This window comes from Hyperoodon ampullatus, assembly GCF_949752795.1.
Source record: "Hyperoodon ampullatus genome assembly, chromosome: 17".
NCBI lineage: Eukaryota > Metazoa > Chordata > Mammalia > Artiodactyla > Ziphiidae > Hyperoodon > Hyperoodon ampullatus.
In genome coordinates, this window is record NC_136930.1 from 15,413,924 (window position 1) to 15,441,500 (window position 27,577).

At 39.7% G+C, this 27,577-nt stretch overlaps 1 protein-coding gene across 9 annotated transcripts in view; it reads right to left on the bottom strand.

The window, feature by feature from the left end:
• EYA1 (EYA transcriptional coactivator and phosphatase 1) overlaps positions 1-27,577 on the bottom strand; it is a gene marked incomplete at both ends in the record, with an annotated part of 324,574 nt that overhangs the window by 122,054 nt on the left and 174,943 nt on the right. For all 9 annotated transcript variants that reach the window (XM_079722297.1, XM_079722296.1, XM_079722292.1 and 6 more), the window contains one exon: positions 9,769-9,846. In XM_079722297.1, the coding sequence (XP_079578423.1) occupies positions 9,769-9,846 (78 nt within the window). The remainder of the gene's footprint in view (positions 1-9,768; positions 9,847-27,577) is intronic.

Below are 27,577 nucleotides of genomic sequence, written 5' to 3' on the forward strand. Positions count from 1 at the left end.
CAATTATTATAAGATGTAATATGTTTATTTTCTTCTACAAATAATCACTGTCTGCAGAGGCTCTATTATTTATTCATTATATTCTACATTAAAACCCTTCATAAGCTTCCATGAACTCCAGGTTTTATACATTTTCATGATATCACATCAGTATAGTTATGTTTCTCAAATGTAATTTTCTAGCTTGTGTTTGGGAAAACAGTGGTGGGTTTGGGTTAGAATCTCAAAACCTATGACTAATCCTTTCCCGGTAAAGCAAACAGGCCTAACCCAGTGACAGGAGAATAGATGAAGGTCAGCAGTACTCATGCGACCTGCCAGACGTCAACCCTCTGGCTGTTGGTCTGGCAGAGATGGAGGCCATATTAATGAGAGAAGGCAGGCCAGCTTGGCTGGTGTCCCCCATCTCTTGGCACATGTTGGGTCACTATTCTGTTCCAGGCACTGCACTCCATGCTGCAGATGCAAACATGCAAAGACAAGTCCTGTCTGTCGCATGTGGGGAGGCCAACATACAAATAGCTACGGGAGGATTAAATACAATTTATAGAAGGGAGCGAATGCCTGGACCACAAGCACTGCCACTTGCCCAGGCCACCTGCGATTACAACCTTTCTAATCCCCTCTTCTAGGCCTGGAAAGAGACCAAGGGCAGAGAAGATTTATCCAGCAGAGCTGTTGGAGGGGTAATATCTTCCCTGGATCATCATAGATAGAAAGAAGTTTTTAAAAAATGAAACCACAGCACAAATATGTACTACCACACAAAAAACCCCAAAGCCATCTGAGGATGCAAGCCACAGAAATCCCTTTTATTCTTTTCTAGCTCTATCCCTGTGTTTTTCAAATTATGGGTCACGACCCATGAAAAGATTGTAAATTCAACTTCATAGGTTCTGCTCAGCAATTTTTTATAAACAAATAGAATAACAGAATAGAAGATATCAGAGTGGTTATACAGCATAAGGTAGGTTCCGTGAAGCTCTGATTTAGATTATATGCATCGTATATGTATGTACACACGAAGAAAGATTTGGGAGGTTGCAGAGTGTGGTAATACAAACACAGTTTCTGGAATTAGAATTTAATTTCAGCTCAGATTCAAGATCCAACTCTTCTATGCGGTCTTGGTCAAGCTATTTGATCCCTCTAAGCCTTGGCATGTTCTCATGTAAAATGATGGCAGTAATACTACCTACACCTCATAGGATGGTTGTGAGGACTAAATGAAGTAATGACATAAAGCAAATAATACTGTGTTTGTGTAAGAAATGTTTAACATCTCAGATTCCCAAATTCCCACTATCTTTGCCCCCATATTTGCCCTTTTTCTGTATTTTTAATTCTACTCAATGGACAGCATCACCATCTATCCAGCAAAATGCTGAAAAACAGGATTCTTTATCCCCATTTTATATATGGGGCTAGAAATTAAGTAACATGTCCAAGCAAATAAAGAGGAAAGCTGCTATTTGAACCCACATCTGCCCACTCCTTCCGCCAAAACATACTATCCCCTGACCCCCCTTCATAGGAACTAGAACCTCAGAATCATCTCATTTTTTTCTCCTTCTGTGACTCTCAAGTCACCCATCTCCAATTCAGAAACACCCATTGAGCTGTCCTGCATTCTCCATCCCTACCTGTCCCGGGGCGGGTCCTCATTATGTCTCACCTGGACTAGAGAAACAGCCATCTAGCTACTCACCCTGCATTCCACCCAGTGCCCTTTGCCTCTCACTTCTGCCACCACATTGATCTTCCTTACGCGGAAACTTCTTCACGTCCATTCTTCCAGCTTACAATCTCTCACCTGCACTTACACTATCCATAGAAAAAAATTCCAAATTCCTTGGCAGATTATATAAAGATATTCAAGCATCCACTCTCCTGTGGGTTTAGAGTTACATAGCATCCCTGGACTTGAGGACTGCCCGTGCATGCCATGCATTTTCCTGTCTGTCTTGGTTGGTCTTCATGTTAGAGCCTAGTGCCATGCTAATGCTCTTCTTTCCCCTGCCTGTCAACCACTCTTCCACTGGGACTAAAACATCATTTTCTCCTTAGGATAATATCTTCTTTCTCTGTACTTTTTGGAATGTTGTAAACACTGGCAAAGTTGCCCTCACCACACCACATGATGGTTAGTTTATGTAGCGCATAGATGTTAGTTTCCTCTGCTACCCATGAGCTTCCGGGGCCAAGGACCTCCTACTCTCCTTTGTTTCCTTGGCACCTGGTAGGGCCTGGCATGTGGTAGGTAATCAATAAATAACATTTGTTGAATGAGACTGTGAGGTTTAGGTCATAAGCAAAGTAGATATTTTTAAACCATGATAACTTGAAAGATGGTTAAATTATGTTAAGTTATTTATAAACACAACAATAAACCTGATCTTTGGCAATATAAATGGGTCAATAGTTTTCCTTATTAAATAGATGTGAATAAGAACCTATGACGCTGCCCGAGTATGTTGCTGCTACTTACCTGTGTGCACCTAAAATTATTGACTATGTAATGCCATGTAAACAGCCATACCCTTAGGGCTTTCTCTAAATTCAAACCCCTGTGATCTCTGTGTAGCCTAAAGTCAAGAATCTTCCACCTTCTACCTCAAGTACTTTTTTCCTTAATTGCCTAAAACACTTTAAACTTTTTAATAATAGTCTAAGAATTCAGATTATTTTTAATTTCATGAGACCAGAATAACCTAAGGCAAAAAGAATGCTCCCAGGCCATTTACCAAGGTAAATAAATTGGTTCTCTTACCATTAGTAAGCTCCAGAGGCCACATGGCAGAGCCCTGGGGATGCAGGGACAACAGGTCCTTCTTTGTTTTAGCACACTTGTTTCCTATCATTGCATTCTTTCTCCTACCTCTCACATGTAAGTTAAAGAGGCTCCCCAAATCTTACTGCAGGAAGGGAGAGGAGAAGGACCCAAGGTGAATTAATATTCACAAGCTAGAGAATCCGCTGAGAAAGTCGATAGAAATCTAAAAATTAGCAAGTCCTCAGTTCACGGCTCCCCCGGGCTCCCATCTCGTCCATGTCAACGTCATTCAGCTGGACAAACAAACAGGTCAAAAGCCTAAAAGTTAAGTTTTGATTCGTCTCCTTTCCTCATACCCTTTTATCCTAAGTCCAGTCAGCTCTCCCTTCCAAATATAGGCTAAAAGTGACAACTTCTCACTCTCTCTTGTCTGCCACTCTGTTCCAGTCACCAACGTTGGCCGTGGCCATCAGAGAGGGCAGCCAGGGCACCGCCCCCTGATCTCACCTTCCCTCCCCTCCCCGATAGGATACTGGCACACAGCATCCTGCTTCAGTGGTTCCTCCAGGAAACACGTGGGCTAACACAGTCTTCTTCTTCTGCACCAGGAAATGCTGGTCTCCCTGCTTCTCCTTACCTTCTTCCCACCCTTCTCCCAAAGAGAATTTTCCACATGACAAACAGTGATCTCTTAAAAACATAAATTAGATCATCATGTCAAACCCCTCCTTGCCCTCAACTCCAAACCCTGTTATCCTGTTTCATTTTGATTAACCCAAACGTATTCCCTCACTTCACGAAGACCTCTGCTCAGATGCCCTTTCCTTAGAGAAGCCTTCCTTCTAAAAGAGACCCCTACCCACTCCTCACCATAGTCTTTGATCTGCTTTCGTTTTCTTCAGAGCACTTTTCACTGCCTAGTTACTTATATTACCACTTACCACTTACCTATTTATCACTTGTCTCTCCCACAAGAATGAAAGCTCCATGAGAGCAGGGACCTATCTACTTATTCACCTCTATATTCCCACTGTCTAGAACATTGCCTGGCCCACAGTAGGTGCTCAATACAGAATTGTTGAATGAATGAATCAGATCCCAAAAGGTAGATCTTTTCATGAACAATTACAAAAACAAGAAATCATATTTGTCAGATGTGGTTTTTTTCTCCTCTAGAAATTTCCGATTTTCAAATACCCCCAGACATCAATGTTGAATGAATCCATATCAATTGACATTTTATTTAACAAATGAATAACAAATTTGGGCTTTGTGGAAGTGGAAGCAGCAGCAGGCAAAGACATTTTGTAATCCCTCAAAGCACATTATTTTCAACCCCAATTGTTCTTAACGTTTTAATCATTAAAATATTGTTTTTCATTGGTCAACAGTAAATGAGCAGAACGTCACTGTATTTTAAAAACACAATAAACAACCTTGCATTTTTCAATTCAGCCACATGCCTTGGAAAATCAACCTCTCTCCTCCAGTCTCCCCACACCAGGATACCTGGCGATTTCCCTGGAGAAGAGTGAGCCTCCCTGCCTCCTTAATGCTTTAAGATGCTAGGGTTCCTTGAAGGACAAAGGTGGAAACAGCTATTACCAGTGTCAGGATGACTCCATGTCTTCTTTATCCTTGCTATTTCCTTAAGATACCCAGAATATTAGGGAAGTGAATTTTTAAGCTATCATAGAGAGGGAAGGTAGGCATAGTGACCACAGAGGTAAAGACCATCTTGGAGTTAATTCTTGGAGATTGCTTTCTCCAGCCTCCTCTTCCTCTTATAAACCCTAAGTCCTATTCACAGCCACTCCAGCATGCCATGGTTTTCACATCTTTACTTATGAAAGGTGGGGGGAGAGAAGGAGATGCAGGGGAAGGGGGGTGGAAGAGGAGGGGGAAGGAGAAAGAGGAGAAAAGGAAAGAGGAGGAGAGAAGGGAAGAGAAAACGTAAAAGACAACAGTAAAGGAAGGTCCATCCCCACGGTGCTCTGTGCCCCCTATGCCTTGACCCAGTCCCCAGGTCACCTGATCCTTTCCTCTGCGTCCAACACAGACCATCAATCTATGGCAAATGAGATTCTCTACAGCTTCAGTCTCTTCACCAAACTATTCCTCCACCTTCCGCTAAGCCCTCCTCCAAGGCCCTTACTTCTCCCGTGTATCTTTTCCCAGTAGAGGCTGCTCATTCTCTCAGATTCCAGAATAACAAGACCTAAAAACACATCCTCCTTGTTGTTTCTTCCAAATCATTGTTTTTCCGCTCTCCCATGAAACCCTCCTTTCTCTGAGGTTCCTGACAACTCTTTAACACTTCCATGAAGGACCCACCTCCTAAGCACTGCCTTGCATTTATCAAATACTTTAGTATTTGACTGTGTCCCCTGACACGTCCCAACATCATCTTGGGTCATGCATCCAGCACTTTTCTCATTTCTGTCTTGGCCTCAACTCTGGCCTTCTACGTCAACCATCAAGCTCAAGACCACATCCTGGACCTCTTTCTCCATTCCAGTCTTAAACCACAACAGCACTGGCTGATTTCATTTGTTTATTTACAAACATGTACTGACCACTGCGTAGGAGCTCCATTCTACGATGGCCACTGGGATTGTAAGTGTGAACAAGACAAACAGTCTCTGTTCTCACAGGGCTATAGTTTAGCAGGAGGAAAGACGATGCAAAGTAATTTTTAAAGGAGTGATAAAGGCTGAGGAAGGGAAGTACAGAGAACCAACGCCAGAAGCATCAGGTGGAGGCCTCACTGAGTTCTGAGATTAAGGAAGGAACATCCTCTTTTTCCAGAATTTTCATTCCTTTATTCCCATCTCATCTATCCTCCAACCCATCAAGAGAGGCAGGCCCCCTGACATCCTTATCCTCTCTCAGTTTATTATCCCCTTCCTTCACTTTTTTCTATCTGTCCTAGATACATGAAGTTATTTGAAACTCGTCTTTTACTGATATCCTCAATTTTCTTCTCATATTGAGTCACTTCAGAGAAAAAAGTAGAAGCCATCATTCATTCATTCATTCATGTATTCAATAATTTATCTAGTAAATATCTGAGTGCCTAACACATGCTGGATACTTTTTCAGGTGTCAGGGATACAAATGAACAAAAGAAGACCAAATCCCTGCCATCTCAAGCTTACATTTTGGTGGGGGTGAGAGGCCAGCAATAAACCTAATACGCAAGTGAATGATAGAGTTTGTAAAAGGTTCGACGTGTTATTGGGTGGGTGGGGGATTCTGGAAGTCTCTAGTGAGAGTTTTGTAACACTGAGTAAGGTGGTCAAGGTGAGCCTCAGTGGTGGGATGTGAAGGTGGTGAAGTAGTCAGGCAGGTGCACAGAGACGTGTTCCAGGCAGAGGGACTGCCCCTGCAGAGGCCCTTATTAGAGGAATAGCAGGAGGCAAGGGAAGCAGGCAATAAGATCTGGTGGGGCTTGCAGGATAATTGTAATGAATCGGCTTTTACTCAGAGATGAATGGGAGCCACTGGAAGGTTCGAACAGAGGAATCAGGCAGGAATTCCCTCAAGGTCTTGTCTCCTCCTCCTCCACTTCAGACTCATCTGTGTTACTTTCTATCAATCTTCCCTGATATTTCTGTGGAAAAGTTATTCCTTTTCTAGGCTGACCCACTTCTGTTTTGAATTTAACCATTGCTGTCCCATCAGGTTGCCTCTACCTTGCACCCGTGCCTCTATAAAGTTCATGCTGGCAGCCCAAAACACCCTGACCTAAATGCCATCCTCAACCCTCCAGCCCTCTTTCTAACAGACTACCTTCTCTTCTCCTCCCTTTACCACTGATCGACGTGAAAGACATTTTTCTCTTTCTTGTCTCCACTTCCTCATCGTATTCATTAAGCCACTCATCCATTCAATAAACTTATGAGCACATACTACCTGCTAGGAACTATGCTGGAGACACAGAAGTAGGGCATGTAGGCCAGCGGACACAAGGGAGATGAAGCCCGCTTGTCCACTGAAACTGCCGTAGGTTAAATCCATTCATGCTTTTCATTTTTTATTTTCTTATTTTGAAATAATTTGACAACTGGAGAAAAGTTGCAAGAATAGTAGAAAAACTTCCCAGATATCTTTCACCCAAATTCCACAAATGGTTATGTTTTATGAGATTAACTTTATCCTTTATTCTCTTTCTCTTTCTATATGTGTGTATATGCACATGTTTAACTCACATTTTTTTGGAGTTGCAAATATGATGCCCCTTTACTCATAAATACTTCTGTATGTATTTCTTAAAAACAAGGAATTTCTTCCCCCCAGTACTGTGATAAAATTCAGGAAAAACCATGATGCAATACTATTATTCATAGATACTTTCAAAAAAATTATCTCTTTGCAGTTTAGTATGTGATTTTTAACTTGTACTTTAAAATGATTACTTTCTAAAAGTATGAATGTTATACATATGCTCTGCAAAAAATTATGAAAAAGGCAGAAGGAATAAAATTCAAATTATATTCCACCATTCAGAGAGCCAACCATTAATTTTTATACACATACACACAGACACAAATACATACACATAAATGTCTTTTTAAACAAAACAAAACTGTGATTATACTGAACATGTTACTCTTTTATAATCTGCTTTGCACTTAATATAAGTAAACATTTTCTGATGTTGTTAAGATTTTTTAAAAAACCATTTTTAAAATCTGTGTATGAATCTATCATATAGAAGTGCTTCCCTGAAGTTTCTTTCCTGCCTTCCTTTACTTCCATTTCAATACTCTTTTTCTTCTCCCCCAATCACCTGTGCTTTCATCTTATCCTCTACCCATCTCTTATGTATTGGTTTTCCCTGGGTTCTGTCTTCAACCTTGTTATACCCTGCTAGCGTCAACTCTCTGTACACTTTCAGAATTTCCATTCCAGATCTTTCCTGAGCTCCAACATCTTCAGGTGCGTGTTAAATCACCACTAACAAGCCCCAAACAGAAGCCACCACCTTTCTTCCTCAGTCATACCTCTCAGATTCCCTCACTCCTCCCTTCTCTCTCTGCTTCACTCATCCTCGCCATGCTCATTGGCCACTATGACCATAAATTCTATTTCATAAATACATCTTAATCCATCACCTTTTCACAACCATTGCCAGCACCCTATCTCAGGTCTTCATCATTTCTTGTGAAAATGATTGCAAAAACCCCTAACTGTTCTCTCCCCTTCAGTTCCCCAGCCTCCCCTCCCATCCTGCCTGAGTCATTCCATAAGGGAAAGTGATCACGCAACCTGATGCCTCCCGTGGCACTCAGGATAAAACACACATGCCACGTGGAACACACCTGCCTGTTTAGACTCTGGTCCCTTCCTCTCCGTGCAGCACAGCCCGCACTGCTCACACCAGACACACCAAGAATGCTGAACCATCAGTGGTGCCTCCAAGTTCCACACCCCCGTGCCTTGGTCTCCTCCCACGGAACACTCCATCCGTCCAGCTTCCCCATCCTCAATTCTACGTGTGCTTTATTCCTACACATTCTTTAAGGCTGAGTGCAGGCATCCTCTCCAGGAAACCCTCCCTGACCACCCCACCCCAACTCAGTCTCTGTTGGGTCCTTCCTAGGTATTCTTAGGGGTCCCCAGGCCTCCCTCCGGCATTATCCAGCTGTACTATGATGGCCTGGTGATTACTTCGCCCTATTAAGTCGCAAGGCAGGACCGTTCTCATACATCTTTGAATCCATAATAGCACCAAGCACACTGCCTGACATAAGTCAAATTCTAGTAAACGCTTTATGAAAGAACTATGGGTGTAACACCTGTTGTTAGCTCCTTATCGCCTCCAGCTGGTATCATCAGCATAAAAGTTGTGCATCTGCATGTCATTTTATTTCTGTTTATAACTCCTTCTAATTGGGGTGTATGTGAAATGATCCCAAGAGCTAGATGAAATCAATCACAAACTTACAAAAGTATAGCATTTCCGATGGAGAGGACTCATAAACACAGCCAATCACTTGAAAAGGGTTAAAAAATGGAAGAATTACTTCTGATAAGAATGAGTTTTAATTGAAAGTGTCCAAGCTGGGTAATTTGGCAAAGATACAATCAGATCCTCACAGTGAATTTATTATCACAGTCACTTTCTTATCAGCAATTTCATCATCATGGAGGTGAAACGTGTATGTTTTGTTTGTTGAAGGCAGGCTTTACTCAAAATGAAAGAGATTAAAAAATTAATTAAGGATCTAAAGTTGCTTGACAAAGTCTGATCTCTAGTTGACATGACAGTTAGTTAGGAGGATGCCGTGGCAAGTCTGTTTAGGGGCTATCAGAAGCCAAATTGTGCATGATTAGAAAAATCACATAGGGACTTCCCTGGTGGCACAGTGGTTAAGAATCCGCCTGCCAACGCAGGAGACACGGGTTCGAGCCCTGGTCTGGGAGGATCCCACATGCCGCGGAGCAACTAAGCAAGTGCGCCACAACTACTGAGCCTGCGCTCTAGAGCCCGCGAGCCACAGCTACTAAGCCTGTGCGCCTGGAGCTCGTGCTCCACAACAAGAGAAGCCACCTCAGTGAGAAGCCCGTGCACCGCAACGAAGAGTAGCCCCTGCTCCCTGCAACCAAAGAAAGCCCACATGTGGCAGCGACGACCCAACACAGCCATAAATAAATAAATTTATTAAAAAAGAAAGAAAAATCACACAGATGAGAGACAGAGGGAAGGAGCCATCAACATAATAAAGATAATTTAGAGAAGATGGAGATCAATTCCCCTTTTGATTTTTTTCTCCTTTACAGAATACCAACATTTTCAGCAAACACTTCATCACACCGAACAAAAACATCAGAATTGCAAATATGTGATGCTGAGAAAAACTATACAGTATTACACAGATGATATCCACATACATACACATACACATGCATATACACACATATACTTGTATATGTAAACTAGGAAAAATAATGTTTCATATTACTGTGAAAATCTAATATTTATTCCTTACCTGAACCTGAGAAATTGTCTAAAGACCCGTCTGCTGTTGTTGAAACTATTTCACTGCTGCTCATTGGCTCTGTTTTAACTATAAAAATAAACAACATATATCATATACCCAATTAATATTCATAAAGGCACAGTAGAGAAGATATAACATTCAAAATAATTATAAGAAAATCATTTAAAAATCAATCTTTTCATATTTGAATATAAATCAGATTAATATTCCTAATAGAGTCTTTTTTAAAGAAATTCCCATGTTAAGTTTTTCTTCCTAAGGAAACAATCTATTGTGGCAAGTTACCTTTTAATAGAAACACTTTAAAATTAGTTCAATTCATTGTTGTCTTAAATGTTTACTAAATTGCTTACTAAAATAAATAACTTATGTCTCAAAATTTACATAATGTGGATGTGAAATTATTTCCTTGGGTTTGTAGCCATTCGGCCAAATAGAGTCCAAAGGATAGAAGAGAAAGACTTGAAGAAGTGGGAAATAACACCAGCTTTCATGATGCTCAAGGACAGGTGCATGCGCACACACACTTTCTCAGTTATCCAGCATGGCTAAAAAAACAGAGTGCTCATTTTAATGGACTGTTATTACCACCCAGCCATGACAATTCATCAAGGTCTGATGTACACTTAGGACCAAAACCACACTAAATATAAATGAAGCAGAAATAAAATTTTCCATTTAAAAATAACAATAGCAGACAGTCTGTGGAAAGCATAACCTTCAGTAAAGTCCCTTGGGTCTGTAAACTAAAAACATTGATCTTTATGCTATAGGTTCTCCAAAGCAAATCTACTGCACTGATATAGTGAGGGGATTATTGCATCCCTACGGATAAGGCAGAACAGCTCAGAACCCTATTTTCCCTAGTTTTAGCTTAAAAAAAAAATAGCATCATTGTTTTCCCTAGAAACTACTAGCGAAGTTTTTTTTTTTTTTTTTTTTTAGTTTCTGCTTTATAATACTAGTGAAGTTCTACCACTGGAATTTGCCTAGCCTACTGTGTGGAAGTTATACATCCCTATTAACAGGTTTTCAAGAAGAGTGTAATAATACTTTAGAGGCTACTTAAAAATCAATAACATGTTTCCCAAAATGAAGGCCCTAACAAGAGAATATTTGGGGTGGCTTCTCTCACCAAGTAAACACATCCCGGAATGGGAACGGATGATGGAGAAAATGAAGCTTTTCCTTCTCTCAACACTGCTAATCTCCTATAAACATCAGGCAGAGGACAAATTCACCCTCTTGGGCCTTCAAATCTTTTACGAGTGCATAATGAGTAGTTCTAAAATTCACATTATAAATAGTTGCAGCAGATAGTTTCAAAAAAAATTATTTAGACTGTCTCTAAACCAAGTTGAAAAATAAAACCAGTGAGTCCAAAGGGAATCACTTCAATTGATTGTTTTAATGTAGACCAAACAATAGTGTAACTGAAATTTTCTCTTTTCCACCAGTTGTTTCGGATTAGAAGTCTTAGTTGATGCTAATAAATTCTGATATAAGCCTGTATTTCCCTCCTCTCTTCACGCCTCCAGGAAACCTAATGATTTTGCTCTTCATAAGCATTATATAGCTACAGATTTAGGAAGGCAGGGACACCACTGCTGGTGCACGGTTTCATAGCCAGTTGTCCACATCCTTATTTTACCTCTTTAAAAAGAACTCATATAACGCCCTGTACATAAAAAACAATGGTTCTATTTCACTCTATACTGGACAAATTACCACGGGATCTGAACTCACTATCAAATACCACACACCCAGAAAAAGATCAGAATTAGGCCCAAGGGGAATGGGTCCTACAGAGTACCTACTATGTGTCAGATTCTTTGTAGACATTTTGATTAATCTCTTTAAACAATCCTACAAGTAGGTCTCAGAACACAACACACAAACTCACTAGTTACGTACTATCTTCTTGTTTCACAGGCAAAAACTGAAATCAGAGGGGTTAGGAAATTGCCCAAAGTTACACAGTAAGTGGCAGAAATGGGATTTCATGTTGGATATTTTTTATTCCAAGTCTTGAAAAATAGCAGTAAGTGGCACTTCCCAATAATTAGAGCTACTCGACAACAGAGTAAGGCACATTGTGGACATGGTGCAAAGCAAAACCCCTGCAGTCCTTGTCTTCCTAGAGCGTTAACACTTCCAGGCTAGTGAACTTGCTGGAAGATCTCAAGCAGAAGGTCCATGCCCACCCGTCTGCCTGGGAAAGATGGTGAAGAAGAAATTTACAGTGTGAGATGTTAGCCCAGATGACTTCTAAGTCTTTGCCAAATCTAAGGTCTATGAATCTGTAGACTGGACTATAAAATTCACGAAAGCTTGACTACGCCAAACCACTCCTACTCCTGTACCCCAAGACCTACCCCAGCTACTCTCCATAATTAGCTTAATCAAGTACAGCTTTCACTCCCAAGAGGCGCATTCAATTATACTTGCAATGCCATTAAAACTAGGCAAAAAGAATAGGAAGGAAACGAAGAGGATACTTTTTCTTTTAGGCCCCCAGCCCATTGCTTTTTGCCATTGTTCAAATACACTCATCTATACACTAAAGAATAAAGACTCCCTTTTCCTGATGAACCCAAGTTTTTAAAAGGCTCACTGTTGAAGAGAAGAGGCAGTATATAAAGGAACTACCAGGATATTCGTGATTTTATCAGGTACTGTAATTGAACCTGTGATCACCAGCCACCTGATGCTAAAGAGACTGGTGATTTATTGTGATGGAAAATAGTTTCTGAATGAAAGCCAAATAAACAGAGACCACTGCTGGCTTTGTGGTTGCCAAGCATACACCCAGCAGAAAGTTAAAAAGAATAATCTCTGGCCACCAGAACTTTACCCATCCTCACTAGCGCCATGACATTTATAAATATGTCATAGGTGATATAATAGAGCACCTTTCTAAAGCTTTGAATTTAAAAACACAACATACTGAATTTTTTTTTAAGTTTGAGAGATTTAAAATGCTGTCATGTCTGAGAACAATGATCCCATCTGAGCTATTTATCTGAAAAGAAAAATCTGAGTGACCTGTTCTCCTCTAAATAATGGTAGGATTCTTTTATCTCTGCCATACTGTTTCCTGCATTACATGACTTCAGTCTATCAGAAAATAGCAACTTTTAGTCTCTTTTGCCACCACTCAAGAGTCTCTCTTTTTCCTACCACTCCAGATTTCCAGTCTTCCATCTGATACTTAAGGACCTACTCATCCTTTAAAAATATTCAGAAATTCTCCTTTACCCCTTTAATCTCCCTGATCCCTTCAACAGCTTCACCTGTCCATGTACTTTAGGCCTGAGTTATACTGGGCAACTTGCTACCCTCCAGAAGTGCCACAAACTTCCATCTATCAATTTCTTTGCACTTTGGTTTTGGAGGCAAATAATCCAGCTACCTGCTATAAGACTTTGTAAAAGTTATATGATCTCTTCAACCTTAATTATCTCATAAAATATTTTAAAAGTAATATCTACAGTGATACACACACACACACACACAATGGAATACTACTCAGCCATAAAACAAATAAAATCTTTCTATTTGTGACACCATGGATAGACCTTGAGGGTATTATGCTAAGTGAAACAAGTCAGAAGAGAAAGATGCCATACGATTTCACTTATATGTGGAATCTACAGAACAAAATAAATGAACAAACAAAGCAAAACTCATAAAGAGAACAGACACTCATAGATACAAAGAACAGATTGGTGGTCGCCAGAGGAGTGTTGTGGGTGGGTGAGATAGGTGAAGGGGGTCACGTAGTACAAACTTCCAGTTATAAACTAAACAAGCCACGGGGATGTCGTGCACAGCGTGGGGGCTACAGGCAATAACATAGTCCTGCATATCGGAAAGTTGCTAGAAGGGTGCATCTTGAAAGTTCTCATCACAAGCAAAGAAAATACCTATATTACAGAAATGAAATAAGGATCCATAAAAACGTATGTAAAGTACCTGATACAAATAAGGAACTGAAACTACATTTATCATCATCATTAGTAGCAGCAGTATTATACCTACCTACCCTGAATGCCTTTCTCCTGGGAAATAGTACCAGGGAGCAACAGGGAATAGAGTTAAAATATATAATAAATAAATGAATGAATGAATAAAGGAAGGAATAAAGAGTTAAAAGCACTAGCTTTGGGATTATCAGTTGAAGTTCAATCTAGCGTTGCTATTAACAGTATGAACCTGGAAAAATTACTCAACTTCTGTGTGCCTCAGCTTCCTTCTCTATAAGTGGGGATAACATACTCACGAGAAGATTAAAAAGATAAATGCTTATAAACCATTCAGCACTGTGCTAGGTCCAGAGGCCATGTTTTTATAGTTACTTCTATCATTAGAGTATCTTTATTAAAGTAATTATGAGAAATCAAAGTGTTTCTTCTGGGACAGAATCTGTTACAAACTTCACATTAAAGTTAAGCTTACCCTTTGAAAAGTACATTAGAAGAATCTAAAGCTAAGTGACTTGTCTAAGATCAACCATTAGGGCAACTGCCTCAGGACAGCCAAAATCAAATCAAGGTAACTTGGCGGTAACTCAAGAGGAAGGATTAAATCATGATTATATTAAGTAAACATATCTGCTAATCCCAGAGTCCTAATTTATCCCTCTCCTCCATCTCCCTTTCCGCTTTGGTAACCATAAGTTTGTTTTCTATGTCTGTGAGTCTGCTTTTGTTTTGTAAATAAGTTCATCTGTGTCATATTTTAGATTCCACGTGTAAGTGATATCATATGGTATTTGTCTCTTTCTGACTTACTTCACTTAGTATGATAATCTCTAGGTCCATCCATATTGCTGCAAATTCTTCTGCCCATTTTTTAATTGGGTTGTTTTTTTTTTTTTTTGGGGGGGGGTTTTGCATTTTTTTTTTTTTTTATTAGTTTCTGCTTTATAACAAAGTGAATCAGTCATACATATACATCTGTTCCCACATCCCTTCCCTCATGCATCTCCCTCCCTCGGGTTGTTTGTTTTTTTGATGTTGAGTTGTATGAGCTGTTTATATATGTTGGCTATTAATCCCTTATGGGTCATATCATTTGCAAATATTTTCTCCCATTCAGTAGGTTGTCTTCATTTTGTCAGTGGCTTCCTTTGGCGTGCAAAAGCTTTTTAGTTTAATTAGGTACCATTTTAAAATTTTTTTATTTTTATATCTTTATTGGAGTATAATTGCTTTACAGTGTTGTGTTAGTTTCTGCTGTACAACAAAGTGAATCAGCTATATGTATACATATATCCCCATATCCCCTCCCTCTTGAGCCTCCCTCCCACCTTCCCTATCCCACCCCTCTAGATCCTCACAAAGCATCAAGCTGATCTCCCTGTGCTATGCAGCAGCTTCCCACTAGCCATCGATTTTACACTTGGTAGTGTATATATATCAGTGCTACTCTCTCACTTCATCCCAGCTTCCCCTTCCCCCATTGTGTCCTCAAGTCCGTTCTCTACATCTGTGTCTTTATTCCTGCCCTGCTATTAGGTTCATCAGTACTGTTTTTTTAGATTCCATATATGTGCGTTAGCGTACGGTATTTGTTTTTCTCTTTCTGACTTACTTCACTCTGTATGACAGACTCTAGGTCCATCCACTTCCTACTATATATATAAAATAGATAAACAACAAGGTCCTACTGCATAGCACAAGGTACTATATTCAATATCCTGTAATAAACCATAAGGGAAATGAATATGACAAAGAATACGTATATATGTATAACTGAATCACTTTTCTGTACAGCAGAAACTAACACAACATTGTAAATCAACTATATTTAAATTTAAAAAAATGGTCAGGAGAACTAGACATTTTTCCAAAGAGGAAATGCAGATGACCAACAAGCACATGAAGATGCTCAACACTGCTAATCATCAGGGAAATGCAAGTCAAAACCACAATGAGATATCACCTCACACCTGTCAGAATGGCTATCATCAAAAAGAACACAAATAACAAACATTGGAGAAGATGTAGAGAAAAGGGAACCCTTGTAGACTGTTGGTGGGAATATAAATTGGTGCAGCCACTGTGGAAAACAGTATGGAGGTTTCTCAAAAAACTAAAAATAGAACTACTATATGATCCAGCAATTCCACTCCTGGGTATGTACCCGAAAAAAATGAAAACACTAATTTGAAAAGATCATGCACCCCAATGTTCACAGCAGCATTATTTATAATTGCCAAGATATGGAAGTAACCTAAGAGTCCATCAATGGATGAATGGATAAAGAAGATGTGATATGTGTGTGTGTGTGTGTGTGTATATATATATATATATATATATATATATTTACACACACACACAATAGAATGTTACTCAGTCGTAAAAAAGAATAAAATTTTGCCATTTGCAGCAACATGGATGGACTTGGAGGACATTATGCTAAGTGAAATAAGTTGGAGAAAGACAAATACTATATCACTTATATATGGAATCTAAAAAATACAACAAACTAATGAATATATCAAAAAAGAAGCAGATTTACAGATATAGAGAACAAACTAGTGGGTACCATTGGGGGGGAGGGGCAATATAGGAGTGGTAAGTGGGAGATACAAACAACTAGGTATAAGATAGGCTCAAGGATGTATTGTGCAACATGAGGAATATAGCCAATATTTTGTAATAACTGTAAATGGAAAGTAACCTTTAAAAATTATATTAAAATTTAAAAAAAAAAGAAAACATATACCTCAGTCATTACAATCTTTCTGAAGAAACAGGCTAGTGGGAGGATGGTGAACATGGCAATTGTGATAGAGGATTCCAGGAGAAAATGTGGGCATTTCTCTCCAGCACTGCTTAGTGGCCCATGGAAAAGAGAACCCTGTCTTTGTTCACCATAAATTTAACTGGAGACAGAGCTATCAGATCACTGGAGCTTGGGGACTTTAGCTATAAAGATCATCCAACGAACCCATCATACCATGATTCCTTGCTCATCAAGCAACTTCTCATTATAATCTGAATGTTGCAGTCACATAATCTCCAGGAAGATGATAGGCTGATCCGAGGAGATAAGTACCCAGTCCATTTGATTAGTTATATTTCTCACTATAAATTAAGAGGGCAGTTAAAGCACGTTCTTCCCCAGAGGACAGCTGTGCCTGATGGACTGGGAGCCGGCCTCTGTGTTAAGAATTTGCCCAGGGGTTTCCCTGGTGGCGCAGTGGCTGAGAATCTGCCTGCTAATGCAGGGGACATGGGTTCGAGCCCGGGTCTGGGAGGGTCCCACATGCCGCAGAGCAACTAGGCCCGTGAGCCACAACTACTGAATCTGCGCGTCTGGAGCCTGTGCTCCACAACAAGAGAGGCCGCGGTAGTGAGAGGCCCGCACACCGTGATGAAGAGTGGCCCCCGCTTGCCACAACTAGAGAAAATCCTCGCACAGAAACGAAGACCCAACGCAGCAAAAATAAATTAATTAATTAAACTCCTACTCCCAACATCTTCTTAAAAGAAAAAAAAAAAAAGAATTTGCCCAGGATTGCAGCAAAGGCACCAGCCTGGGTAAGCCGTAGATCCTCCCCAGGAAGTATCTAAGCTCATCTCATAACTTTTCTTCTCACTGTGACAGTACAGCTTGCCTTTGCTTGGCACACGCTTGGTCTTCCTCTCTATTTTGTTTCCTACTTCAATGCTCCAGGACTTTACAAACTCTGTTCACTATCCCTCTACTACTCTTTATGATTCCTTTCTCTCTTCTATTTCAATGAGATTTACTTTCATTCCACTTTGGTAATTAAATACTTCAGCTACACCACTTCCTAGAACTGCACTGCCTCTAAATAACACCGCCTTTTACCTTTTTCATTTGCTCACTTCTGCTGGACTAGCTCTTAATGCTCCTCAGAATAACCCGTCTTTCTAAACCCCTAACCATTCTCCCACTCCAACCCCACCAGCCCAGTCTGGAACCCAGAACTCCCACCCTAGAATCCCATGTGTCACCTCATTTTTCCAAGCATCTTTTTTGCCAAGCTCCATTCTCAGGATTGGCAATCTCTTACTGTTCACTCTTTGGCTCTGTTCTGGCTGGCTGAGCACAATTCACCCGCTAACTGAATCCACTAAAATGTATGCTTTCTGTATTCTTTTGAGTCATCCTGTTGCCTGACAATCCCACCTTTCCATTTCTTCTGCCTGAAAGTTTCCATCAAGTCTTTTCCACTTTACTCAAAACTCCAAACCGCACCTTATTCCCCATCCTCTTTAGCACATGTCCTCACCAACTATTTTATAAAGAATGTAGAAGCTGCATTAAATCTTTCAATGATCTTTCTACAATATTTTCCATTTTCCCACTGATGAATCTCAATAGAGGTTTTCTTTCCTCTAGCAGGGTTTAAATTTTACACCTTTATTCTTGCACCACGTCCATACCTTCTTTGCAACAACGCTCCAATATTTGATTGTTTGGCCTCAACATCTTCAATCGTTCCATCTCGAGGGACTACTTCCTTCTACTTCCCCTAACTTTAAAAACAGGCAGCAGCACTACTTACAATAGCCAGGACATGGAAGCAACCTAAATGTCCATCAACAGAGGAATGGATAAAGATGTGGGATATATATACAACGGAATATAACTCAGCCATAAAAAAGGAACAAAATAATGCCATTTGCAGCAACATGGAGATTGTCATACTGAGTGAAGTCAGAAAGAGAAAGACAAGTATCATATGATATTGCTTATATGTGGAATCTAAAAAAAGGGTAAAAATGAACTTATTTACAAACCAGAAACTGAGTCACAGATGCAGAAAACAAACTTATGGTTACCAGGGGGAAAGAGAGGAGAGGGATACATTAAGAGATTGAGATTGACATATATATATATATATATATAATAGATAACTAATAAGGACCTACTATATAGCACAGGGAACTCTACTCAATATTCTGTAATGACCTATACAGGAAAAGAATCTAAAAAAGAGTGGATATATGTATAACTGATTTGCTTTGCTGTACACCTGAAACTAACACAACATTGCAAATCAACTATACTCCAATAAAATTTTTTTTAAAAATCCAATAAATACATAAATAAATAAGGCAGGTCTGCCCTGATTTTAAAAAAACTTCTCTCAAGAATGATCTACTTCTCTCCCTTCTTTCATCACTAAGTTTTCTGAAAATCTGCCTTCAAATCCTTAATATCTACTCTCTCTTTAATCCTTTGTATCGTCCCTTTATAGCTACTATTTTACTAAAAGGATATTCCTAATTGCCTGATGCAAACTTTTTCCATCCTGATTTTCCTTAATTCTTCTGTGGAGTGGGCCTTCCTCTGACACTTTTCTCATCATTGACCAACACAACACAGCAGTGTTTTCCTTTTTTAACCTGTATATGTCTTTTTCTCAGGATTGTCTTCCTTTGCCTACTCTGTGGTTCTATAATTCTACCTCCTCATTTATCTAAATTGTCCCTCACAGTTATGTCTCTCCACAATGAAAAAAAAAACCTCTTTCATGTAGACAACTCGCAAATCTCTATCCACATGCACAACTTTTTCACGGGGACCAATCCTCACATCCCAATTATGCAAGGCCCTTGCCTGGATCAAGGTCAAATCAACCTGCTCAAACGCAAACTCCTCATCCTATCCCTTTATAACGGTCAGGCCACCTAGACTGAAAGTTTCCTTTTCACCCTGATTCCTCCCAGCAACTCTTCCCTCACACTCCATTGCCAAGTCCATCATTTCTACCATTCTAATCTTTACAACCATTTCCCCCCCTAATTTCACAGCCACTAACTCAATTACCTTATACCTCTTCTCTTGGAAAAGCTGACCAATTTGCTTTTCAGTCTCTACTCTATTTCGAGCAGAGATACTTATCTTTCCTTAGCCGAGATTTGAGCGAGTCACTCCTGGCTCTGAGGTCTAAGAGCAGGCTCTCCATTTTCTCCCAAATTAAGTTACCATTCCTTTATCATATTCATAAGGCCCTCTATACTCTAAGACCAAGCTTCTTATACTTTTATTTTTTCCTTTCCTTGCCAGTTCTTCCATACACATTTTACACTTGTATAACAAACGCTAACTTACAAGAATATAAGAATATTACAAAATATAAGGTCACATCTAATTGTCCTAACTTTCCTATGTGACACTTATTATCTCCCTTTTACAGACAAAGAACCACATGTCCATATATACAGTCAACATTTAAACCAAACTGGTCTACTGAATGTTTAATGCTTCCTCAAATCCACAGTATGGCTAGTGCCTTTCCTTCTGACATTAAATGTTCTACAAATTCCCGTCCCACCTGCTGTGTGAAGTCTTGCCTGATCTACTACTCGGGGGTGCTTCTTCTTTTCCTTGAGCTTGTACCTCATTTAGAACACAGATCCTACTCAACCTCATTTTACATTTCACAGTCTTATCCGTTTGAATATATTATAAATTTCTTCCTGATAGGAACTCCAGCTTTTTATATCTCTACAGAACATAGCACCATGCTTGACACATAGCTGGAACACAATATTCACTGAAGGAATGGATGAAGGTAAAAATGTACAACTGACTTTAAAAAACGGATTACAACTGACTTCATACCACTAGGCATATTGCATAAGGCAATTAAACACACTGTGTATGATCAAACAGAAGATTACATTTTATTCTTCCCCAATTATCACTCTGTCAATGTATGTGCAGGTTCTTGTAAAGCCTCTCACTTACAGGACACATGCCCCTCATGTTATTTTGAGCAAAGTACTCTTTGGAGAAGATACATTCGCATAAAGGAATATCAATCATTGGAATTTTTGTATGTTTAGAGAGAAGCCTTCCTGAATCAGTAAAAAGAGAGGTAAATAAGTCACAAAGATTTAATAGTAATTTGTGGGGCATGACCAGCCCAAGACAAATGTTAGATATTGCTGTAAGTAAGCCTTAAAAAGCCCTTTAAAGAGATACAATTATGCTGTACAGATGACAAATAATCTATAAGACAAAAGTATAACCATAATAATATTAGGTTATAGTTTGGATTCAATGATAGTATCACTCACAGATTTAATGACTGCTCAAATCATGAGGCCAAAGTGGCAATGTATATATTTTTTTGTTTTTTTGCCGTACGCGGGCCTCTCACTGTTGTGGCCTCTCCCGTTGCGGAGCACAGGCTCCGGACGTGCAGGCTCAGCGGCCATGGCTCACGGGCCCAGCCGCTCTGCAGCATGTGGGATCTTCCCGGACCGGGGCATGAACCCGTGTCCCCTGCACTGGCAGGCAGACTCTCAACCACTGTGTCACCAGCGAAGCACGGAAATGTATGTTTTTAAAAAATGTGTCAAATGACTCAAAAAGTGGCATCAAGGGATACCAAATGCATATGTAAACAGAATAAAATTATTACATGAAATATGAAAGTGCAAGATAGCAATATTCCCAAATTTATATATTTTATATATCTTATTTTAGACATATAATTGAATTAATAATTACAAGCAGCCACCCAACTCTTTCTTCTTTATCTAAAAGTTTATATATCTACCTTTGGTTAATACCCATTTGGAAAACTAGGTATCACAATCTGGAATATGATTATTATTCCTCTAAAAATTTAAGGTCATCCTCTTTTTCTTAAAAGAGAGTAGAAAAATATTAACTCTACAAAATAGCAATACAACCTTATGAAAACCAAATCAACATACATAGACTAAACTTGAACTTAAGGGTACACATCGCCAACAAGAAATGTTATTCAGTTTCAAAACTCATTATTCACAGAAAGTACAGCATATTGGAGTAGCACTGTGCAATGATTTATGTCGAGGTCTGGACTCGTTGACTTTTTTTGGTAAAAGAAGTGATACTTGGTAAGTGATGGCTGCTCCATCAAAATGTCTCCTGCGATTTCACTTTCTTTTTTTTTTTCTTTTTTTTTTTTTTGGCAATTCTCATTCTTGCCACACAAGCTCAGGTTTCTAACACACGAAATCTTGGCAGATCAGATGAGCCTCCATTTTGCCGCACATCTCTGCCTCAATCCAATCTATCCTTGAAATTGCTGCCAGATTCATACCCAAAACACTTGCACCATATCAATCCCTCACTCAAAATATTCAGCGGCTTCTCTACTGGCTCCAGGGTGAAGTCCAAATTCCTTAGCCTAGTATTCAGGGTCCTCCACCTCCTAGTTTGGCTCTAGATGATCCTTCCAACTTTATCTACTATCAGTTCCTCTTCAGCTCAACTGGTCTCCTCCCAGTCTCCCAAACGATCCTACCTTTGTTCGCATTGGTCCCTCATTTAGAATGCATTCCATCCCTTCTCAACCTATTCAAATTCTACCCATTTCCCAAACACTCAGCTCAGATTCCATCTCCTTCTTGAAGCCTGGCCAGACCTCAGCAAGCTGAAGAGCTCTTTTCTCTGAACTCTGAGAGCACTTTTGTTTGGATCAGTGGCTTCTAACCTTCTTGAGAATGAAGCCCTCTTTCTAACACCAAAACATTTCAGAACCCAAGTGATAGCCTATTTTTAATCTGTTGATTGAGAAAGTACCTGATGACAAAAACCTACTGTGAATTTTCGGACAAGAAAATTTATATTTTCATAAATATAACAGAACGTCCATACGTGAAAAAGAGTTAAAGATGTATGTGACCTATTAATTTCCTCATCCTTCGGACAGAGCTCTTTGCACAGAATTTGCTGACTTTCAGTACTAGCTCTGCAACTCCTGGGGATCTCTAAGCCACAGACTGGAAATCTCTGCCTTCATAATTTAATTGACACAACATGACCTTTCAGTTTTTGCCAAATTTTTTAAAGAGTCGTATCTCCCCCAACCAGACTGTGAGCTTTTAAAGGCAGAGGTAGTGTCATACTTCATTGTATATGTGCTAGAACCTGGCAGAGTGCTTTGTACACAGTGAAAACTAAATAAATGTTTCCTTCCTAGGACACTTTAAGGATCTGAGGTTCACTTTTTTCATCAATATTTTATTACAAAAATTTTCCTACATACTGAAAAGCTGAAAGAACTATACACTGAACAGCCAGAAACCTACCACCAGGATTTCACCATTAACATTTTAATCTATTTACTTTTCCACATCTATTCCTCATAAAACCATCTTATTCTACATGCATTAAAAATAAGCTGCAGACATAATATAGTTCCCCAAAACACTTCAGCACTCATATCATTAGAGTTCATATTTGTTTATGGTCCTTTTTTCTTTTAAGTAAAATATACATAATGAAACACACAAATCTTAAATGTGCCATTTGATGACGTTGAACAGATACCTACATTTAGATGCCAAAGTGGGATCTAAACATTTTTAGTGTGTTATAAGAATGGGAACATGGCACAACGGTCTGAAAAGGTTGTTCCAATTTTAAGAATTGAGTTAGCAACATAACAGTCTCAATTTATGGCATAGGCAATACTTACATAGAATTTTCATGTGGAAGAGTAGTCACTTTAAAAATAGCTTATATATATTGAGCATTTACCACATGCCAGGCATTGTGCTAAGCACTTTATAAGCAACAGCTTATTTGCTTCTCATGGCAACATCATGAGATATTTATTATAATTGTCACATTTGAAAGATGAGGAAACTGCAGCTTAAAGATGTTTAAAAACTAGCCTAAGGTCACACAATTAGGTTTCAAATTTCTTTGATTACTATACCTTTTATGAAACCACTGAAAAACCAAACGTTGTCCAATTAGGGTTTTATCATCCTTAATCATTCCTCTGATGGAGATCTGAACAATCAGTGAAGGGCACAGCAATAGGAAAGTCCCAGAAGAGCAGGGCATTGAACAAAAGTGTACCACTGTATGTTGCAAATTAGCGGTTGGTAAAATAAACTGGTGTATGAAGATTGGAAGCAGATGAACTGGCTTGGGTTCATAACCTCAATCATATCAATCTGGAACAATGGTTTACTTGCCTACAATGTAATCAACCTACCAAATTTACATCTCAGATCATACCTTTTCCCATTCTTCACCGAATCACAGGAGCACCCAGAACTAAATCCTACTACCCTCACTGTGTATTAATTGAGAAGGTACTTATTGAGTACCACAGGTACTCAAAGTACCTGCAAAGGCTATTAAGAGATGTGCAGATCTCACAAGGGAAGGAAACATCTTCTCTTTCCATGGAAACACTGCAGTAGCCAGCCAGTATGCAGTAGCCATATGTTTGCTTAAAAACATATAACATGAATTAGTCTTTACTAATAGCTGCTACTCTTTGGGCATGTGGCATGGCAGTGACTGTGCTTAGCATTTTAGGTCTGTCCCTGCCTTTAAGGAACCTTGAGCCTCTACTGGGTGAAACACACCCAGTGAAAAAGGTACAACCCCCATTTTACAGTGGGGAAAGCAGAGGCTCGGAGATCATATATGATAATAACAGTAACAACAAAAACAGCCAACGGATAGTAAGTATTTCCTAGGAGTCAGACTGTTGTAAGTGCTTTACCCACTCATTTAACTATCCTCACACCCCTACAGGTCAGTACTATTATTCTCTTCATTTTACAGACCAGGAAGCAGAGATATAGGGCATCACACTTGCTAACTGGTAAGGGGCAGGGCTAGTATCCTGGCTTCCAGGCCTTCCCCCAACCCCCTGGTGTCTCTCAAAACCCACATGTCCGTTACATTGTTAGTAAATAGCTAAACTGATTTTTTTTTTTTTTTTTTTTTTTTTGCTGTACGCGGGCCTCTCACTGCTGTGGCCGCTCCCATTGTGGAGCACAGGCTCCGGACGCGCAAGCTCCGCGGCCATGGCTTACGGGCCCAGCCACCCCGCGGCATGTGGGATCTTCCCGGACCGGGGCACGAACCCGTGTCCCCTGCATCGGCAGGTGGACTCTCAACCACTGCGCGACCAGGGAAGCCCTAAACTGACATTTCAAGCCCAGGTTAGTCTGACTGCAAAATCCACCCTCTCACGATCATGCAATACTGCTCTGATATATTTTTAATATTATCCATTCTCTGCTTTCCTTAAGGCAAGTATCAGATAGAAATTTGTGCTGAAAGAAATAAAAATATATAAATAAGTACATGATTTTAGATTAAAATGCCCTCGTAACTTCTCACCTGGAGTCTTTTCTCCCCACCTACCACCTATTGAATAGCATTTCAAAGTACTACCTAAGTGTATTTCCAAGACACAGACTCTATCACATCACTCTCCTGTTTGCAAGCCTTCAGGTCACCCAGTTCCTTCAGGATTGAATCCAAACTCCTGAACCTGGTACATAAGGCCATTCATCATCTGGCTGCCATGTCTCTCACCAACCCCCCCGCCCCACCCCTCCAACACACAAACACAGCCCCCGGGATTAGGGATGGCTTTGCTACAGCTGAATAATGCATGGCCTCCCTTTCTGCCTTTCTGGCTTGGCATCCAGAGGTTTTCTACCTCTCCTTCAAGATTCAGTTTAAGCATTACCAGTGTGCAGAAACCATCCTTAGATCACCTCAGTCATGATTAGGTGTCCCTCTTCCTCTGGAGAATACAGCCCTGAGCATCAAGTATGGTGGTCATCTGATTATTGGTCTGCAAATCACAGTAGACCATGAACTTCTCCTTGGCAAGAATGGTATTTGGTAAATTTCTAGACACAATTACTTAATAACTATTTCTTGAATTAACAAGGAAATAGTGGATATATAATACGATATATATTCTTATATGATATGTATATTCTTTTCACTGCAGTGTGTATACATCCTTGCTCCTGCAATTTTTCCCCTTAAACCTCCAGTCATGACTCCTTACCATCTATGTAAGGATACTAAACCTAAGTGTGCTAACTGCTTGATCTTTTTATCATTCAGCTGTTTCTCGGACTATGTGAAAGTTAATTCATCGTTGCTAAATAACACTGAGTCCAAGTTGAAGTTCCCATTTATAAAACAGTTAATTAGTACATATCAAATGCAAGTTAGTTACTATGGAGCAAATTCAAACTCAGCAGCAAGGTTGACTGCAGATATTCTCTGGATGGACGGCCTATGGCTACTGTAGGAATTGGTCTGTGCAATGATCATTTTCAAAAATTTGCAAAATGGGCTTTAGCTACTTATTGAATCTGTTAATGCTTTGTAAATAAAGTCAGTGAGCCTTCTCTTGGAATCCTTCACCTGCATTATTTACTTAGTAATATGCAATAACCAATATTTGTTGACTGCTTAATCAGGGCCAAGCCTTCTGCCAGCTGCTAAGGACACGATAGTGAACAGACTTATCCCTGCCTTAGGGACCCTTGAGCCTCTACTAGGTGAAATACACATATAAATGGAAGCTGTAGTTCCTTCAACGGGTAATAATCTTAGATAAAGTAACATAAAAACTTCTTAAGGCAGGTTAAGTATTTCAGTAAGTGCTAAGTTTTTAGGCTATTAGGAAGTCCTTTTTTTTTTTTGAGTGTAAAGGATGCAGGCTTTAAAATTAGCCTGACACACCTTTGAATCTCTTTTCCAACACAGATAATATGCTGTGGAAGCATAGAACAATCACTTAAACTCTGTAAAATGAGGTGCAGAAAAGCTACCCTAACTTTTTTCAGGATAAAAGGAAATAAGGTCGGTGGAGGGAATAAAAGACTTGCTTAGGTAGTAAGAACTCTGTCTATTCAGCTCCTAGTCCTTGTTTTGCTAAAACAGTATTCTCCCCACACAAAATTCCCCTTATCGGTAATAGATGCAGTGATAAAACAGGGAAGTATTTTAGATTTTGATTTAGATTAATTTTATGAAAGAAAAACTGTCTCTGTTGTATATTACAGGGAGCACTTTAAAATACATCCTTGGGGGCTTCCCTGGTGGCTCAGTGGTTAAGAATCTGCCTGCCAATGCAGGAGACACGGGTTCGAGCCCTGACCCAGGAAGATCCCACATGCCGCGGAGCAACTAAGCCCGTGAGCCACAACTACTGAGCCTGCGCTCTAGAGCACGCGAGCCACAACTACTGAAGCCCGCGCGCCTAGAGCCCGTGTTCCGCAACAAGAGAAGCCACCACAATGAAAAGCCTGCTCACCACAAGGAAGAGTAGCTCCCGCTCACTGCGACTAGAGAAAGCCCACGCACAGCAATGAAGACCCAACGCAGCCAAAAATAAATTAATTAATTAAAATAAATAAATAAAATAAAATAAAATAAAATACATCCTTGGAATGTGTTTGGTAGAGTTCACCCAACTTTTTCAGTGTAATGGAACACTGGAGGCATGAAATAGAACTGAAAAACCTGCAAAACCAGCAAACTACCTTGTACATAATCATAGTAAGCTTTTAGTTATAAACTACTTGGGTGCCCTAAAGCTTAACGTAAATCCTCAATTAGCTTCTCAAAATGTATGTTCTCTTTTAGTAAAGGCAATATTTAGCAGTCTTTGAGGATGGCTATGTGACAGATGACTTTTTCCTACCCAACGTGAAAAGGGAAAAATAGAAAATTTGCAATTATGTATATATTCTTTCTATTATATTGTGAGTTTGGAGGCAAAAAGAAGAGAATGAATTATTCTTGGACCTTATGCCAAGTAAGCAAGGTGAGAATAAGCGTGCACGCGTGCACGCACACACACACATACACACCACTTTTATCTATATACTGCTCACCCCAAAACATCCTTGGGCATCCTAAGAAATTAGGAATTACTTAAATCAGGGAATTCATGACCAAAGGGATAAGGATTGGCCTAAATACTGGCACTCGCTAAAGGTTTGCACATCCCTCTGGGGGAAACCAA